Raw genomic sequence first — 17,758 nt, 5'->3', positions numbered from 1 at the left:
TTCTGCGCATGTCAATTATGCTATACTAACCAGTTTTATCGAAAAATAAAAATGTTGAAATTTGACCATATTTCGAAAAAATCTCTGTACTATAGTACAGGGAAATTTTCGAATAATGGCCAATTTTCGATCCTTTTATTTGTTGACATAACTGCTTACTATATCATAATTAACATGCGCAGAGTCGAATAATATGTTCTGCGCATGTCACTTATGCTATAGTAACCAGTTATATCGAAAAATAAAAAGCATGACATTTTACCATTTTTCGAAAAATTCCCTGTACTATAGTACATGGAAATTTTTCGAAAAATGGCCAATTTTCGATCCTTTTATTTGACATAACTGCTTACTATATCATAATTAACATGCGCAGAGTCGAATAATATGTTCTGCGCATGTCAATTATGCTATAGTGACCAGTTATATCGAAAATAAAAAGCATGACATTTTACCATTTTTCGAAAAAATCTCTGTACATGGAAATTTTCGAAAAATGGCCAATTTTCGATCCTTTTATTTGTTGACATAACTGCTTACTATATCATAATAAACATGCGCAGAGTCGAATAATATGTTCTGCGCATGTCAATTATGCTATAATAATCTTTTTTATCGAAAAATAAAAATGTTGAAATTTGACCATATTTCGAAAAAATCCCTGTACTATAGTACATGGAAATTTTCGAAAAATTGCCAATTTTCGAACCTTTTATTTTTTGACATAACTGCTTACTATATCATAATTAACATGCGCAGAGTCGAATAATGTGTTCTGCGCATGTCAATTATGCTATAATAATCTTTTTTATCGAAAAATAAAAATGTTGAAATTTGACCATATTTCGAAAAAATCCCTGTACTATAGTACATGGAAATTTTCGAAAAATGGCCAATTTTCGTGCCTTTTATTTGTTGACATAACTGCTTACTATATCATAATTAACATGCGCAGAGTCGAATAATATGTTCTGCGCATGTCAATTATGCTATAGTGACCAGTTATATCGAAAATAAAAAGCATGACATTTTACCATTTTTCGAAAAATCCCTGTACTATAGTACATGGAAATTTTCGAAAAATGGCAAATTTTCGATCCTTTTATTTGTTGACATAACTGCTTACTATATCATAATTAACATGCGCAGAGTCGAATAATATGTTCTGCGCATGTCAATTATGCTATAATAATCTTTTTTATAGAAAAATAAAAATGTTGAAATTTGACCATATTTCGAAAAAATCCCTGTACTATAGTACATGGAAATTTTCGAAAAATGGCAAATTTTCGATCCTTTTATTTGTTGACATAACTGCTTACTATATCAGAATTAACATGCACAGAGTCGAATAATATTTTCTGCGCATGTCACTTATGCTATAGTAAACAGTTATATCGAAAAATAAAATTATTGAAATTTGACCATATTTCGAAACAATCCCTGTACTATAGTACATGGAAATTTTCGAAAAATTGCCAATTTTCGACCCTTCTATTTTTTGACATAACTGCTTACTATATCATAATTAACATGCACAGAGTCGAATAATGTGTTCTGTTATGCTCGAAATTGGCTATTTTTCTGGTTAGTGTAGTATAATTGACTTGCACAGAACACATTATTTGGCTCTGTCCATGTGAGTCATGATATAGTAAGCAGATATGTCAAAAAATAAAAGGTTCGAAAATTGGCCATGTGATTCTGTGGATGAATTTTCCATTTCGTGCAGCACCAGCAATTTAAACTATCCCCCCAAACCCCCCCCCCCCCCCCCCCCCCCCGCCTAAGTGCAGGACAATGTAGAGTACCATTGACAAATACATAGCAAATTAAAACACTCTTGCTCCATTACTTTTTTTATATAAAATTTATTAAATCACCTTCACTTTGAAAATATTTTCTTTTAATTTTTTTAATTAGAAACAATATTTCACTTCTTTAATTGAACGCAAAAAACCCCAAATTATACAGATAAATGTTAACTTCTTAGTAGTAGTGTTCAAGGCATTCAACATTTAAAAATGATATTGCAAATGTAACACTTAAAAATATACAAAATGTTTATCGAAGACAAACTGGATTCATCAAAGAACAGGTCACGATTAAAAGATCTCTGCTACCAATTTTGTTTAATTCTGAATTACTGTATATTATTTATATTATATAATTTAATATTTTTATAACATTGTAACTTTCTCACAATCAGAAACGACCAGATACCCAGGTTGTACCCAGAAAGCCGCATTTTATTTCAGAAAATGGTTCTCAACTCCAGTCCAATTCACATGGGTATATGTGTATTGGACTCTTCCTCGACTTTTAAAGCCTTGTTTTAGCCTAATTTAGTTCCAATTACTTGTATTTCGATGATTAAACAATCTTTATCAAACCAAACTATGTTTCAAAACAAAGAGTGCAACTTCATAAACTTTCTTATATTATATTTTAATTTCATTATAATATTCCATTATATTGAAACAAATTGTGTTTGCCCGTGTTTAAACTCTGTCTACACTAGCAAACCTTACAACAAAAAAATGTGATGTGCCCATATATGGACACGATGTCATCATATGACTACAATTATTTGATAGTGTAGACAGAGCTTAACAACAGCACAATAGAATACGTTCAAGTATAAAAATTCATCACCAAATCCATTGATACAGCACTTTACTCTTACATAGACCAGCTATGTTTGTGGTACACAGAATATCAGAATACATTTTAACGATGTTTTAGCTCTTTCACCAGTCGCGATGGATTCTACCTTTGTTGCTTCGTAAACTAGTCCTTGGTAAACCACCAACAACTTGGATGGCATTCATAACAGGAACAGGAGTATCCTCCTCGTTGCTTGGAGCCGGACTATCAGTGTCGATTTTTAAATCACCAGCTGCTTCATCTTCCGTTGATTCGTCTGCCTTCGCGGCCACATTGCTTTCTTTCGATTCAACTTCAGAGATATTGCTTGGATCTGAAAGCTCTTCCTCAGTTTTAATTTCACTTTGCGATACAATTTCTTTTTTTGATTGTTCCAAACTTACAGAATCTGTTATAGTATCTGTTCCAGATGCTTCATCAGTATTACTGGTCAAAACTTCTTCTGGTTCCTTTTTAACAACAGTATTGGCAGTCTCACCAGTACCAGCTGATGATGCATCTTTTTCAATCTTTATTTCTATATTCGATTCAACATTTTCTTGGTCCTTTTCACTCTTTTGTTCCTTTTCACTCTGTTGTTCCATCGTAGAGTCTTTTACCGTTTCTACTGACGGAGTATCATCTTCAGTGTCTTTTTTTATTTGTAAATTATCTAACAATTGCGTACTATTCTCGGAGACAGTTTTAGTAACATTTGTTTTGTCTCTACTAGTACTAATATCCATTGGTTCCGTTTCCGTGAAATCTTTGAACAATTTCGCAACAGGTGCATCCGACGAGAACACCAAATCAGATTTAAATTTAAATGGAGGACTTAACATGCCATCACTTGGTGTAGGAGGCTCCAATAACGAATTCTATAAAACAAACAACATTTGTAGCCATTTTATTTCAGTATTTCTTTAAAAGAAGATAAAAGTGGAGGAGCTGAAGAGAAAGCATTATAAAAATCAAAAGCATTTTAAGTAATTAACATTAGATTTAATGATGGCATAAAAAAATTGACAGAATATTTCTGTTCTTTATCCTGTTATAAATATCAATTTGACCAATTAATAATACACTTACCTCTTTCGCATCTTGATAACATGTTGGATGGTATGTCTATATAAAGTATAAAACAAAGTGATTATTAGTGATATTTATAAGATTAAAAATACTGACACCTTCAGGACTGGAGTTAGCCGTAGTGTCAGAAAATATATTTCAGAGGGGAAGTGTCCAAAATGACTTAACCAAATTCTAAAATAAATTATTTATTTATTGTACTTTTAGAAATCTCAAATTTGTGGTGCTTGTGAAACAGACAGTGGGCTAGTGAAACTCACAACAAACCAGCCCGGTGGTCTAGCAACTAAAATCTAAAAAAATCTAGGCTTGTTTCGTTACATAGCCAAGGACTGCCAACCATAACTGGCGAGTGTGCATCAGAGTTAGTGAGTAATCTGTGCTTACCTTGTTATCAATTCGTACAGCATCTTTAAGCTGCCATTGCTCTTCATCTTCATCCCAGAACTGTTGGAATGGTTCGTGACATACTTTACAAATCTAAAATATATAAAAAAGAACAAATTTGTTACAAATGCGTGAAGCTCTGTCTACACTTTATGTGACAAACAAATGCCCATATATGGGACACGATGATTTCATATCACTACCATATTTAGGCACATCATACTTTTGTTCATGTCTCACAGACTGCGTTTCAATAGACAAGAATTGGCATTGTTTACAAAACTCTGGTTTATAGGTGTTGATATGTGGTTGGTTTGAGTTTACTACAATTGAATAAATTAGCATAATTACTTACGTCATCCTTATCATTTCCTGGTATGATGGGCACACTGCTAACTTTAAATTCAGTTACTTTCATCTGAACTGCCTGCTCCTCAAAAAATGAAGTCTCGGCTACAAATTGAAAGACATTTTCAACATTAGTAAAAAACTAATTCCAAATATTCTAAACCCATGCTTCAGAAAATTCTGCTTATTATTCTGCTTCATATTCTCCCTTATAACACACCTATACTCTTGTTATTTGATTGGTTAATTATGCATCACGTGTCATTTGGAATTAGCCCTATCTCATGGAAAAGTGATATCTAATGGTGATAAGCATGTTCAGCTTTTTGTAAACAGAATTGTTTGCCACACGACATTGTTGACTGATTGCCGCGGACTTGTTGTTCCGATTGTGTTTGGAAATTAACCTGTTGTGTGGGCCATCTATTACTATTCTACTCCACGTCAAAGTTGAAGCACAGCCTTTTAAAAAAACATTTTAAAAAGTACATTTTTCTAATACATCTAACTCATAAACATTCCTTATTTGTATACTATTAATTATGTTTTGTTTATACTGTACCTCCTTCTTGTAAGTTATCAAAGTTCTCGTAAACAATCCAGCTATCGGAACTAAGGAACCACCTGCGAGAGGTACGTGCCTTCACATCATCACGATCCTTGCGGTTTAACTTGAAGTGCCAATCAAGATGTTTGCGATAGCCATCCATTTGGTTGATGGTGAATCGAAGTCCACAGGACTTGCACTGCGTTCCCGAGTAAATGCTTTTTATTACGCCAGGATAGCGTCTAGAAGAGAAAGAAAAGGAATTCATTTTATCAATTTATTTATTAATAGAAACACTGTTACCTATTTCACACAACAGAAAAAAGTTTTAAAAGGATTTACCTCGTAAACTTAGAATAGTTACTGTATCACAGTTAACGACCAGAAGGTATAAAAGAGTTGATGACACAAGCACTTGATTGCCACAAAGATTATTTATTACAAAAAAGACTTACTCTTTAAGAGGATTTACCTCGTAAACCTAAAATAGTTACTGTATTAGTGTCAGTTATATCACAGTTAACGACAACAGGAGGTATAGGAGAGTTTACTGATGACACAGTACTTTATTGACACAAAGAATATTACAAAAGACTTACTCTTTGAGGTCTTTAAGATCAAATGTAATTGGCGGAATTGTAAGATCTCTTTCATATTCTTCATTATCGGAGTCTGCCTTTTCATCTGGTTTCACTTCTTTCTTCTCACTTTCTGTGTGAGCAACAGACGGTGAGTCTGACCTTTCGGCTTTTTCTACTGGAACTGTCTTTTTTGTAATTATTCCAGTCTCCAACAACTTAGCGAATAGCGAGTTGACATCTCCTTGGGTTTGAATTGGTTCTTGCTGTGGAGGTAGAGCTGCAATGGAATGGATATACCTTAATTAAATATCATTATTTACTAAAAATAAATAAAATAATTTTAAATCTTTTACGATTTGCTTAGTTGTTTATTAGTTTCATGATTTCAATAAATGCTTGGTGTTTACTTACTTGGCTCTAGAGGGAATGTAGATGCTGGTTGGTTATCTAGCCCTGGAGTGATATATCTTTGACCAGGTATGCCTATATTACGACCTATCATCTGAGTAACATTTTGGACAGCTTGATTAACAATCATCTCCATGGTAAAGTGCATTGGGTTTCCAGGCAAGCCAGGAATTGGTAGTCCATCTGGTCCCAATTGAAGAGGACGCCCATCAGGTCCTAATGGAAGTGCCTTTTCTAATTCTATGGGAAGAGGACGGCCATCAGGTCCGAGAGGAAGAGGACGTCCATCAGGTCCGAGAGGAAGAGGACGTCCATCAGGTCCGAGAGGAAGAGGGCGTCCATCAGGTCCGAGAGGAAGAGGTAGTGGTCTTCCATCAGGTCCGAGTGGAAGTCCCATTGGAAGTGGTTTTCCATCTGCTCCTAATGGAAGTGGTGGTCTTCCACCACGATTGAGAATAGGTCTTCCATCACGATCAATAATTGGTCTTCCATCACGATCAATAACTGGTCTTCTGTCACGCTCAAGGAGACGTCTTTCATCGCGGTTGAAAACTCTTCCATCACGGTCAAGGCCAGGTCTTCTGTCTCGTTCATGAAAAGGCCTTCTGTCACGTTCAAAAACAGGCCTTCCATCACGGTCAAGTATAGGTCTTCTATCACGCTCAAAAATTGGTCTCCCATTTCGGTCAAGAAAAGGCCTCCCATCACGATCAACTACAGGTCGTCCGTCACGATCAACTACAGGTCGTCCGTCACGATCAACTACAGGTCGTCCGTCACGATCAAGTACAGGTCGTCCATCACGATCAAGTACAGGTCGACCATCACGATCAAGTAAAGGTCGACCATCGCGATCAATTAAAGGTCTACCATCACGATTATGTATAGGTCGTCCATCACGATCAAATACTGGTCGTCCATCACGATCAAATACTGGTCGTCCATCACGATCAAATACTGGTCGTCCATCACGATCAACAATAGGTCTTCTGTCAAAAGCAGGTCTTCTTTCTCTTTCAAAAGCAGGTCTTCCATCACGATTAAGAAGTGGTCGTCCATGTTCTTCAAAAACTCTTTCCCTATTAGGATGAGGTGGCCTATCAGGCCTATTTTCAAATTCTTGAATGTGTGGTCGAATTTCTTGTTCTCTTCGAAGTCTACCATCTGCTCCTAATTTTACCAGTTTTCCATCATCGCCAATTACAAGTTTTCCATCTGGACCAACAGCCAAACGTCTACCTTCACGATCCACTGGGTGCAAGAGTGCATCATGAATTGGTGGTTCTGGTTTTCTTTCCAGACCACTACTAGGTAAATCTACTTGTGATTTCATCTCACGACTATCAATGTCCATAGGTGTTCGCATATCCATATCACTAGGCGGCAGTTCCCTAAAATATTCATTGAATTCAAAATAAAAAATGTATTCAAATTATGTTTACATAATAAATATCAGAAAATAGATTCTTTTTAATAGAAATCAATAATTTTGGCCAAAAAATACAACTACAGTAGATTTCAATTTCCCTCTACAGTACTTATTTAACTTTCTCTATAGGGATTGTAACAACAGTAATTACCTTTTAGGTGGACGTTGAAACACACGTTCATCAACATCTTTTGATGGCAATCCTAAATCCATACCAAATGGATTGTCAGAGTCTTCAGATGCACTGTTTTGACGAATTCGCTCAGGATCTTCTTTTCCAAAATGTTCTGGGTGGTCAGATCGCCATTTATCCCATTTTGCGGTCTTTTTCTGTTGCATTTTTGGATCCTGTTGTCCCCAATATTCTCCCAAGTCGCGCATTCCTGGGCCAGTAAGTGAAGTTTCTTGTTTGGCGTTTGCTGGAGCACCAATTTGCATAAATGGGTGCATTCCATGTCCAAAACGACTATCAAAATCACTTTGAGGTTTTGGATCTTCTGCGGTTTCAAAATCTGGTCCTGAGTCTCTTTCCTTAATTTCAGTTTGGTTTTTCTTCAAGTTTTCCATTCGTTCATCCTTATCTGTTTCATTTGCTGCAGAAGATCTAAGGCCTTCCCTTCTTTTCTGGCGAAAGTCTCTGTCAGATTTAACTCTTTCATCTTTATCACTATCACTGGAATGTAATATTTGTTTCTTATTTTCTTGTTTTCGCATATCCAAATCCTCTTCAGATTTCTTTTCTTTATTGATTGAAGATCTGCGTTCATCCTTATCAACAGCTTTTGGTAAATTTCTCATATCTTGATCAATTGCCATTGGAATCTGAACATCACTCCCACTTTCTAACATCTCCTCTTCCTCTTCAACAGTTTTGGTATCCATCTTACGATCATCTTTGTCACCTAACTTTCGCATATCAGTATCATCTTTTCTTCTCATGTCTTTGTCTTGTGGTTTCTCAGAGTGTACATTTTTATCTTTATCAGTTGGAATATCTTTGGAAACCCTAACACGTTCATCTTTATCTTTACTTGTAGTTTTCCTGATTGGTGAAAGTAGCGCTTCACTTCGTTGCCAAGACATTTCATCAGTTTTCTGCTGTTGGAACTTATAAACTTCTGAGAGTTTACTGAGTAGTTCCTGGTGTTGTTTATGATCAATTTGTCCGGAGTCCAATTGTTTGCCAGCCTGAAGAAGAAAAACTTAATTAATAAAAACAAACATATAAACAATGTGAAATCCATCACAAACAAAATAGTCCTGACCATAACTATAAAAATACAATACGCTATGACAATTTAAATGATTTTCGTTAGTATTATATGGAGAAATTACAATTTGTTAACTTTAAACAAATATCTGTAAGTTATTTTCAATTATTCAAAATCGTCTGAAATTGGTTGTTATAACAATATATTCGATTAGATTGAAAGACTATGTTGAATGTAATGTCTTTAAATTTACTTACATTAGCAAGTATTTTGGGCAGCATTTGGGCAGATAGTTCTTTGGGTATCTTCACTGATGGGTCTATACTAACTCGTCTGAGGGGTGGACTTCTATCTACAATCATAGGATGTGAATCAGTAGACCTTTCATCTTGAACTGGACTATCAGGACTATCTTTAGCAGGACTTTCTTCAAAACGTGTATTTCTTGATGGGCTTTGATTTGCAGATTCCTTGGGACGATTTTCATTTGATGAGCTTTTCTTTTCAGAGCTTTCTTTTGGATTGACATCCTTAGTAGGCCCAAGTCTCTCGCACCAAGGCTCTTCTTCCCATTTACCATTATTTTTCTGAATCCTAGACAGAATTGAAATAATAAGAGTACGACATAAAAAGAAGCTTCAATAGAGCAGGAAGATTTTAATCATTGTATAGTAATTTTTGATAAAGTTTCAAGAGCTCTGTAGGAGAGTTGCTAGACATACTATTCATTACAAATCCTTATAGGATTTAGCAATACTTACTTTGCTTGACCTTCATCATCATCTTGTATCTTTGCCTTCTTAGCTGTTGTCTCTTCTGTTATTTTAGTTGCGTCAATTACATCTGATTTTCTCTTTGATGACTTCTCTTCTATAGTTTTTGATTTGTCTTCCTCTTTTGATTTTTCTGATTTTTTGACACTTACACTTTGCTTTTTTTCTGAGGTATCGCTTTGGCTTTCATCCTCTTTACTACCCTCATCGGATTTCTTTTCCTTTGGTTTATTTTCCTTTTTGTCTTTTTCACTTCTGGATGAACGTTCACGTCTATCACGTGGGGATCGAGATCGTCTGTATGGTGACACAGACCTACGGCGCGAGCTACGAGACTTTCCTCTATCCCTTTCTTTACTATCTCGTCTTGAATGGTCTTTTCTGTCATCATTATTTCTTTCATCTCTTCTTGTTTCTCTGAAGCGATCATTTCTTCTTCTTTCCCTTTCCCGATCAGTTCTATCCATTCTTCTTCTCTCCTCCCTCCTTTCATCTTCCCTTCTTTCTCGTTCATCTCTGTTATCCACAACATCTCTGCCAAATTCATCTTTATAAGTTCTTTCATTGAGTCTGTCTTTATGTGTATTTATCCTTGAATTGTTATTAGGTGGAAAATCTCTTCCGGGGGGTAAATCTCTTTCAGGAGGGAATTCTTTTCCAGGAAGATTATCTCTGAACCCTGGGCCTTCTCTTCTTGGTCTAACACCCATTGGTCCATTAAAATGCATAGGTCCACGATCTCTTATTTGAGCAGGCATTGGCATTCTTTGACCAGGCATTGGCATTCCACCAGGCACAGGCATTCTTTGACCAGGCTCATGTAACCTTAGACCAGGTATATCTCTCAATGCAGGATGTACTTGGTTAACGAGATTGTCTGAGACGTCCATATTTTGTACATTAGGCCCAACAGGCGTTTTTTCGTTTGCATTTTTAAGAATGGATCGAGGCTTAAAGGGAATTGGAAGTAATGGTGTTTTACCAAGTAAAGGCTGCGGCGGGTTAATGCTTACAGGTGGATTTTGTGGTATAACTTGTGTAGGAATGGTTGGGCTAGGTTGACTAACAGGCTTTGGTGGATCAATTGTCTGAGGAATAACTTGCTGTGTATTACTGGTTGGAGCATTCCTAATTCTTGGATCACGGCGTGCTAAACGTGGATCCCTGGAGGCCAGTCTTGGATCTCGAGCAGTTTGAAGAGGAACTTGAGCAGGAGCGCTTACAGGAGGAGCCACAAAAGTCTGAAGAAAGAAATATCATAATTGAATTCGTACTGCTTTATTACTGTATTGATACACGGCTTGGATGGACAGTACAAGGGATTGTTTGGAAAATATATTTCCCAATTCCAAATATTTAGTACTACTGTACTCCTGTAACAAATTTAAATTCATGATAAATGCATATTAAACACAAACGAGGCCTTACCTCCTGTAATGGGGTTTTTAATGTAGACACTGCAGCATGTCGCATCCATGGTTGTTCCTCAACAGTTGCAGGTTCTTCTACTACCATTTCTGTTGGCGGTGTCACATCCCCTATTGTAAGCAATCTATTTTGAGCCTCTAACCGTTTGTTTTTTATAGCCAACTCCATATTCTGAGTTTCTAATCTTAACTTTGTTTGCTCCAACTCAAACTCTAATTCTTTTCGTTTGAGTTGCAGAAGCTGCTGCTGTTTTTCTATGAGAGCCTTTCGCATTTCATCTTCAGATTTCCGTTGCTGTAGTAGTAAATCAAGTTCTAACTGTGGTTCAGGTTTCTTTACCTCTTGTTCCTATGAAAACAATTTAATAATTTCAAATAGTAAAATTGCATGGAGCATGTTAGTTAAGATTGCAGGAAAATGAAGGCAATTCCCAACTTATTGTCATACATTGCAGACAGTGTGAAATTAAATGATCTATGTAGATTACCAATTGTACAGTCATAGGCCTATTACTGTATTTAAATACAGTATCATTACTTAGCTTGGACAGAGGTGGGGTAGAGAATAAAAAGGAATTTGGACTTTCATGGACTGTATAATTCTAAAGAATTCTGAAGCCATCAATAGCCTTTAAAAAACAATGTCTTATTGAAACTATGATTTAGCTATTTCTTTTTTTTCAGCAATAGTTTCTTTTCACTTAAAAATTATTCTGTAACATTATATGCAGAATAACCTATTATCTAAATAATTATAAGAATTTTAATACTGTACCTTCTTAATAAATTTTGGATTCACATGGATCACAGATGGAACAGGAGTTGGTTTTGGTTTTGGAGTAACAATTGGCCAGGCAGGGTCAATACCCTTAACTTTCTTGTCCAAAGCATGGAGTGAAGCATCTTGGAATATTCCATTCCATGTGGATCTTAACTTAAACATCGATTCCCTTGTCTTTTCATCTACCTAATATTTTTTTTAATATATTAAATGAAAATTTTACATTTAAAAATGTGTTGACAAATAGTGATATAATAATAATGAGCAATGATATTTTTTTCTATCTTCTTGTAAAATTTGAAACTACTTTCATCTAAACCACACAATATCTGATCACAAAATGAATCCAGCATACTTCAGTCTTCAAAAATCATTTCACAAAGAACTAATAGGGAATTTTTTTTTGTTTTTTTTTTACGGCATATGTACTGCATTAGCATCACCAACTGATGGTACCAGACACAGCGCTCACTGGCTAAACCCAGGGGGCCTCTTAGAGCATGAGCAACTTTTCAGCGTTAAAGGGTCCCTTAGGAATACTAAACCATGGGCCTTTGCACTGTACGTTACGCAATTGAATAAACAAAAAAAGAACCTATATATTCCGGGTTTGGAATCTCAGTTGAGAGCACCTTTTCCTTGTTCTCGGATTTCGTATCGTATCTGTTAAAAATTTAATTAATTTTCAGTATATCACCAGATTTTGAGTTTTCTACGCCTATACATTTTATATATTATGGAGTGCTGCATTTCCATAAAATAGTACCCGTGTCCGCTTGTTATGTGTGCTTAATGTACGAATTTGCTAACAATAAACTGCATAAAATTTTCTGCGAAAGAACCTTTCTTTGTAATTCCCCTACTTCAAATGAAACACTATTTTTATTTTCTGCTTCTCTCGCAACCAATCGCCTTGCATTATATTATTAATTAATTATTATACAAATATTGAATGTTTACAAGTGCGATACAAATAATAGAATTCGTATTTCACAAAAATTATTTGTACCATCAAATGAATATAAAAACATTCATTATTTGTTTTATATAACACCCAAGTAGATTCTTGTCATTTCCATTGTTCTCATCTTCCATTTGTAGAACAGACGATGCTGCTATTGGATTTCAGATTTTTTCCCATACACATAAAATGAAAAAGTACTATTACACGGTTGTTAAATAGCACGCACTATTGCAAGCCATGTGAGCTGCAATCATCCAATCAAATGACAGGAATTTAATATATAAAAACACAGATGTGAAAAGAACATTTTTTTTCTTTTTCCAGGTAAAGGATAAATATATTACAGGGTACTGTATATGTTTTTATTCAATGTCGAAGAAACCTCAACGCTCTACTAAAAACAGTTTGACCTTACAACTGCGATATTATATTTGGCGGCACAAAGCACTAAAATAGAACCGTTACATTTCAATTAGGAATTATTTTTAACAGGTTGATGCAACAATAAATGTCTTGATCATCTAAATCGCGCTATGCAACTGCTATTCATTTTGTGATCAGGAGATTAAACAAATCTTTTGTTTAAGAATGGTCTCAACTTAAATATCTTGTGAATATTTAAAATATTTTTGATGTATTTTGTAGTTTGTACCACACGAATTCAATGTACACTTGCATATCAATGTATTTGGAAAATTCCACTTGAAACCCTAAAAGACAAAATTAATAAATGAGAAGGTAATCAAATCATCTTTTCTCGAACCTTTGAAAATGCACCAACGAACGTTTGGACCAAGTTGACAGAAAAGCATCGCAGATAAATGCCTCCACTGTTTTTAATGATTGAATCCATAAGGTAGAGAATAGGTAGTTTTTCCTTGCCATTTACCTATATACGGAATGAAAATATCTTGCATGTTATGAAAATCGGAAAAACATTAAATCATATGCAACGCCATGAGACCAGTTATACCTTTTTTAAAACAAGCATTTTATTTTTCATGCTTTTTTTTCAAACTCGTAAAAGAAACACAAATTCACTTGCTCATTATTATTAAATAATATTAATATTAAAATAACATTTTTTAATTCATGTCACTGTGTCAATGTTTCAAAAGCTGTTTTTCAAGCATCTTCTTCCAATCTTCATCTTTGTTTGGTCCGTATCAGTAATATTCTTAGCAAAGCAGCTACATTGCACACAGCTGCTGCCAACACTTGATTGATGTATCCTGCAAGTAGAGCTAAAGAAACACAAAAGCCTACAACAGTACTCTAATTATCCTTTAATGTAGCTGCAACTGGTATCGATACACTCCAATCCAATGGTGTTTTTATTCTGCATTCTTTACTAATTATTATACAGTAAATGACGTCAGTGTAGTTCCAGCAATGGGTAATAGAATTTACCCAAAATAGGCAGTGGGATGATTATAACACACTCGGATTACATAACAAATATACAGCATGGATAAGTAATAGCATGGATTATGTATAAATGAGAAGGAATTGTATCAATCCATTGTAGGCCTCCAATGTCTCATGCCAACAGCTCACAAACAAAGTCTTCCCAACTGCAGTTTAATTAGGCCTGGTGATTGGCTGTGAAGTAGATGACCTAACCAGCAGCCAATCACAAGGCACTACAAAATAAGTGACCGGAGATATACAGTCAAGATGCGAAAGCTGACTATTTATTACCAATTGATTCGCAACTCCTATAGGATGCCCAACAAGAGAGTGAGAGCAGATTGGATTGATACTGCCATTACCAATCCTTCTCATTTATTACCCATAATAGTGTACAGTATTTCATTTTCAACATACAGGTATCGTATCATCAAAAATTGAGCAAGTCAAAATGTATTTCCTCTGAAATGAACAAAAGCAGAACATGTTGAATTAGAAAAGGTATAAAAGGTCCAGGCATAAATCAAAGAAAAATTGTTTATATATAATAGTAAAAAAAACCTGGGGGAAAAATTACATTATCACATTGTAAAGTTGGTGCAAGTCTGGTATTCTGTCAAATTACAAAAAATACAGTATTTGGTCAATCTCGTTCTTTCATTAGTCAGTTCCCAGTCTATACTGTAGTCTTTTGAGTAATTAAGTCAAATGTCATTTGTCCAAGAGTGCAAAACTTGAAAACACAGAAAAACCATTATGCATTAGGCTACCTGTAGAAGCTACACAGCGCTCTTAATTATTACGATTCAGTTTTTAATTACGGTATCAGCTTCGCATGAAATGATTTAATTAGAATCCAACGAATTCGTTGTTTTATTAGATTAAGTACTGTAGTAAGCAGTTTCAAGCACGCCGTTTAACTGCATTTTATTTTAAGTTAATTAACCTGGTTTCTTCAGCTTCTCATAGAGGAAATAAATTAATTAAATATCTTAATTTATTTCCTCCGTGGTTGTCCCAGTTACAGGATATTATTATTGTGCTTGTCATTGCAACTAACTGCATTTGTACGATGGGTCATTTGTATGTGATCCAATGTGAATATAGATTTGTGTATAATAAAAATATATGTGTGTTTATTGTATAGTATAATTGTAGTACGATATGGCAGTTATTGTACAATGCAGTCTTCTCAGCTTTCTCTTTGTTGTACAGTAGTAGATCTTGATTCCTGTCTTCAGTTACTGCATATCACTCTGCAACATTTCTGTATTCTGCATCCACAACACCAGAATATACTGGATCAAAATAGCATGCATTGTAATTGTTGACTTATATCTTCTCAAGTGTACTTAACTGCCATTTATTTTACTACATGATGATGTTATGTATATGAACATGTTTATATGATAAATGAGCAAGTATTCTTCAGCGCCGATGTATCGATTGAAAACTCTTCTGTGGTGACATCTACTGGTTCCTTCATTCCGTTCTTCAAGTTCTGTTCTGCTATTTTCACCGAATATAAATGAACTGCAAAAATTCAGTGTAATTGCAATGACAGCTACATAAACAATAACCGACAAAACAAGCTATATTTTGTTTAATTTGATGAACAGAAAAGAAAACATCCAAAAAATATTAGAAACTTTTAAAAGTGATGTATTTCTTGTACCCTAAGGAGTACTATAGAAAACATTATTTTTCTCTTAATATTAAAAGCCACACAACAATATTAACAAGTGAACTCCTTGATAATTGTAGAAAAACTAAATATTACTAAATACTTTACTACTGTACTGTACAAATCGATTTTAAAAATCAGCATATCAAAATATCTTTTCTCTGGAGTTGAATCCTACAGTATCAACAGTAACAGCAACAACAAAAATGGCAATTACAAAAGGATGGGCCTAATTTTATTAGAATATTCTGCAGGATAATAATAAAAAAAATTACTATCATCAAGACGGTAGTATAGTAGTTATACAATTGCCATTTTAATCATTGGTGTTGTCTGCTTCCACTGAAATATGCTGTATTTAACAAAATGAAGCTACCCAAAAACACATTTGGTATTTACTGTATTTTATATTTATTTTTCTTCATCCATGACTGAAAAACACCCAACTTATTATCATAGGTGCCCAGAAATCAGGATGGAGCTGCGACTAAATTAAATTATTAAACTGTTTGCAGCCTTGGCTAAGTAATTTATAAATATTATTATTAATCAATAATCAAAAGTTATAATAAATAATTATTATAAATATAACAATGACAATTAACAATGTTAATGACAAACATGGATAGGCCTATTGTTGAACCGATTGAAATTGTTTTATTGTGGAAAATGACTGGGTAAAAAAACAGATTTTTATTTAAAAAAATAAAATTCTATCAATCATCCCTACAGAAAAGCTTTTAACTTTATAAATTATTTCAATTTAAATTATATTGCTAACTTAAATATAAAATAAGTAAAATATTGTAATTAGCCTAATCAAGTACGCATATATAATCAAAACTAGATATTGATAAAAACCTTCTGGATTCGAGACTCTATCATCCCAACAATATGCTTCGCATAATCTTGGTTGTCTACCGCTAGCATCGTTAATGCGTTAATCATCGGCTTGCTGTTTTGCTTCAGATCGCTGAGCGTTGAAGTGTATTCTTCGATTATCGCCTCCGTCATGGTGAATTATTTTCGATGTATCTTATACTCTACTACTTCTTCTTCAGTTTCTTGCTACTATCACCATTTTCTGTAGATTTCTAACCCTAAATTGAGCAGTTTTACTACGAAGACTTCAGACAGCGACACTCTCGGTCTCATAAAATGGTTGAAAATGGCGTCGTTGAAAAGAAAATTCGATGTCGTCATAATGTACATTGTGTGTCGCGTCCCCTGGTTGGATGAATTGTTTTCACAATATTTAATTATTTACACAATTAACCCATTATAACTTTACCATTATCAATATATAGTTGTAATTCAAACATGTAAATATTATCGATATTTTATTTAGGCACTCTTAAAAACAAATAAAATATATTGTGCGTTATTATGTTCGTAAATCAAAATTAAACCCAAAAAATCAATCCACCAATAGCGAACGTCGTTATTAATTGTTGAGAAAGCTATAAATAACGTCATCGCCAGCAGCACGTGATTCGAGGTGCGTTCAGACAAAAAACGTCATATCCGCCAACGTTTGTCGGCCACATTTTATGGGGAGCAAACAAATGCAAAAAAAAAGAAAACATGAACTTAAGCTAGGACTTTATTATGAAGCTGTTTAAAACATTCTACTGTACTCTGATTTACCTATTCAGGACCCTGACAAACCCCTGAAAAAAAATACTATTACCGTATGTATTCATTTAATTGTAAAGATTGGAGAGGCACGCCCTTTGGCGATAGTAGTCTTTCCTTTTGTCTCTCCTCAGTGCTCCACTTTCACGTTTTATGTTATGTTTGTATTGTCTTTTAACTGAAAGGAATAAAATAAAATAAACAAAATAAAAGTTTAATTCCCATTTTATAAATATTGGATCTTGAAAAATACCTGAAAAAACTTAAATTTAATCTTTTTTAAAGGGCAACATGCAACCCATTGTCTGAATCAAGATTTCTAGAAATTCTTATTTCGTCTTTTTGTTTTTAAGCGAATTATTTTTGGGAGTTTTTTTCGTAAGAGATTGGTATAACTTTAATCTACAAAGAATGGATTTTAAAAGTTTTAATTTATTC

The 17,758-nt window shown here is 34.4% G+C and overlaps 1 protein-coding gene across 5 annotated transcripts in view; it reads right to left on the bottom strand.

The window, feature by feature from the left end:
* LOC144843094 (uncharacterized) overlaps nucleotides 1-17,496 on the bottom strand; it is an 89,219-nt gene extending 71,723 nt beyond the window's left edge. The window contains exons 1-14 of one of the 5 annotated variants that reach the window (XM_078699784.1): nucleotides 17,376-17,496; nucleotides 13,355-13,480; nucleotides 11,622-11,813; nucleotides 10,848-11,195; nucleotides 9,408-10,660; nucleotides 8,904-9,240; nucleotides 7,587-8,623; nucleotides 6,010-7,397; nucleotides 5,617-5,875; nucleotides 5,033-5,259; nucleotides 4,478-4,575; nucleotides 4,123-4,215; nucleotides 3,736-3,771; nucleotides 2,461-3,524 (exon numbers count right to left, since the gene is read on the bottom strand). In XM_078699784.1, coding sequence (XP_078555910.1) covers nucleotides 2,751-3,524; nucleotides 3,736-3,771; nucleotides 4,123-4,215; nucleotides 4,478-4,575; nucleotides 5,033-5,259; nucleotides 5,617-5,875; nucleotides 6,010-7,397; nucleotides 7,587-8,623; nucleotides 8,904-9,240; nucleotides 9,408-10,660; nucleotides 10,848-11,195; nucleotides 11,622-11,813; nucleotides 13,355-13,444 — 6,132 coding nt within the window. In that variant the 5' untranslated portion in view covers nucleotides 13,445-13,480; nucleotides 17,376-17,496 and the 3' untranslated portion in view covers nucleotides 2,461-2,750. Of the gene's footprint in view, nucleotides 1-2,460; nucleotides 3,525-3,735; nucleotides 3,772-4,122; nucleotides 4,216-4,477; nucleotides 4,576-5,032; nucleotides 5,260-5,616; nucleotides 5,876-6,009; nucleotides 7,398-7,586; nucleotides 8,624-8,903; nucleotides 9,241-9,407; nucleotides 10,661-10,847; nucleotides 11,196-11,621; nucleotides 11,814-13,354; nucleotides 13,578-17,375 lie in introns of those variants that run through there. The other 4 variants (XM_078699785.1, XR_013612225.1, XR_013612224.1 and 1 more) reach the window with 4 other exon arrangements.
* Between the last annotated feature and the right edge of the window lie 262 nt (nucleotides 17,497-17,758).

Source organism: Antedon bifida, chromosome 5 (assembly GCF_963402885.1).
Source record: "Antedon bifida chromosome 5, ecAntBifi1.1, whole genome shotgun sequence".
Classification (NCBI taxonomy): domain Eukaryota; kingdom Metazoa; phylum Echinodermata; class Crinoidea; order Comatulida; family Antedonidae; genus Antedon; species Antedon bifida.
Note: the sequence above shows the minus strand (reverse complement) of the source record. Positions and strands in the feature narration are given on the sequence as shown.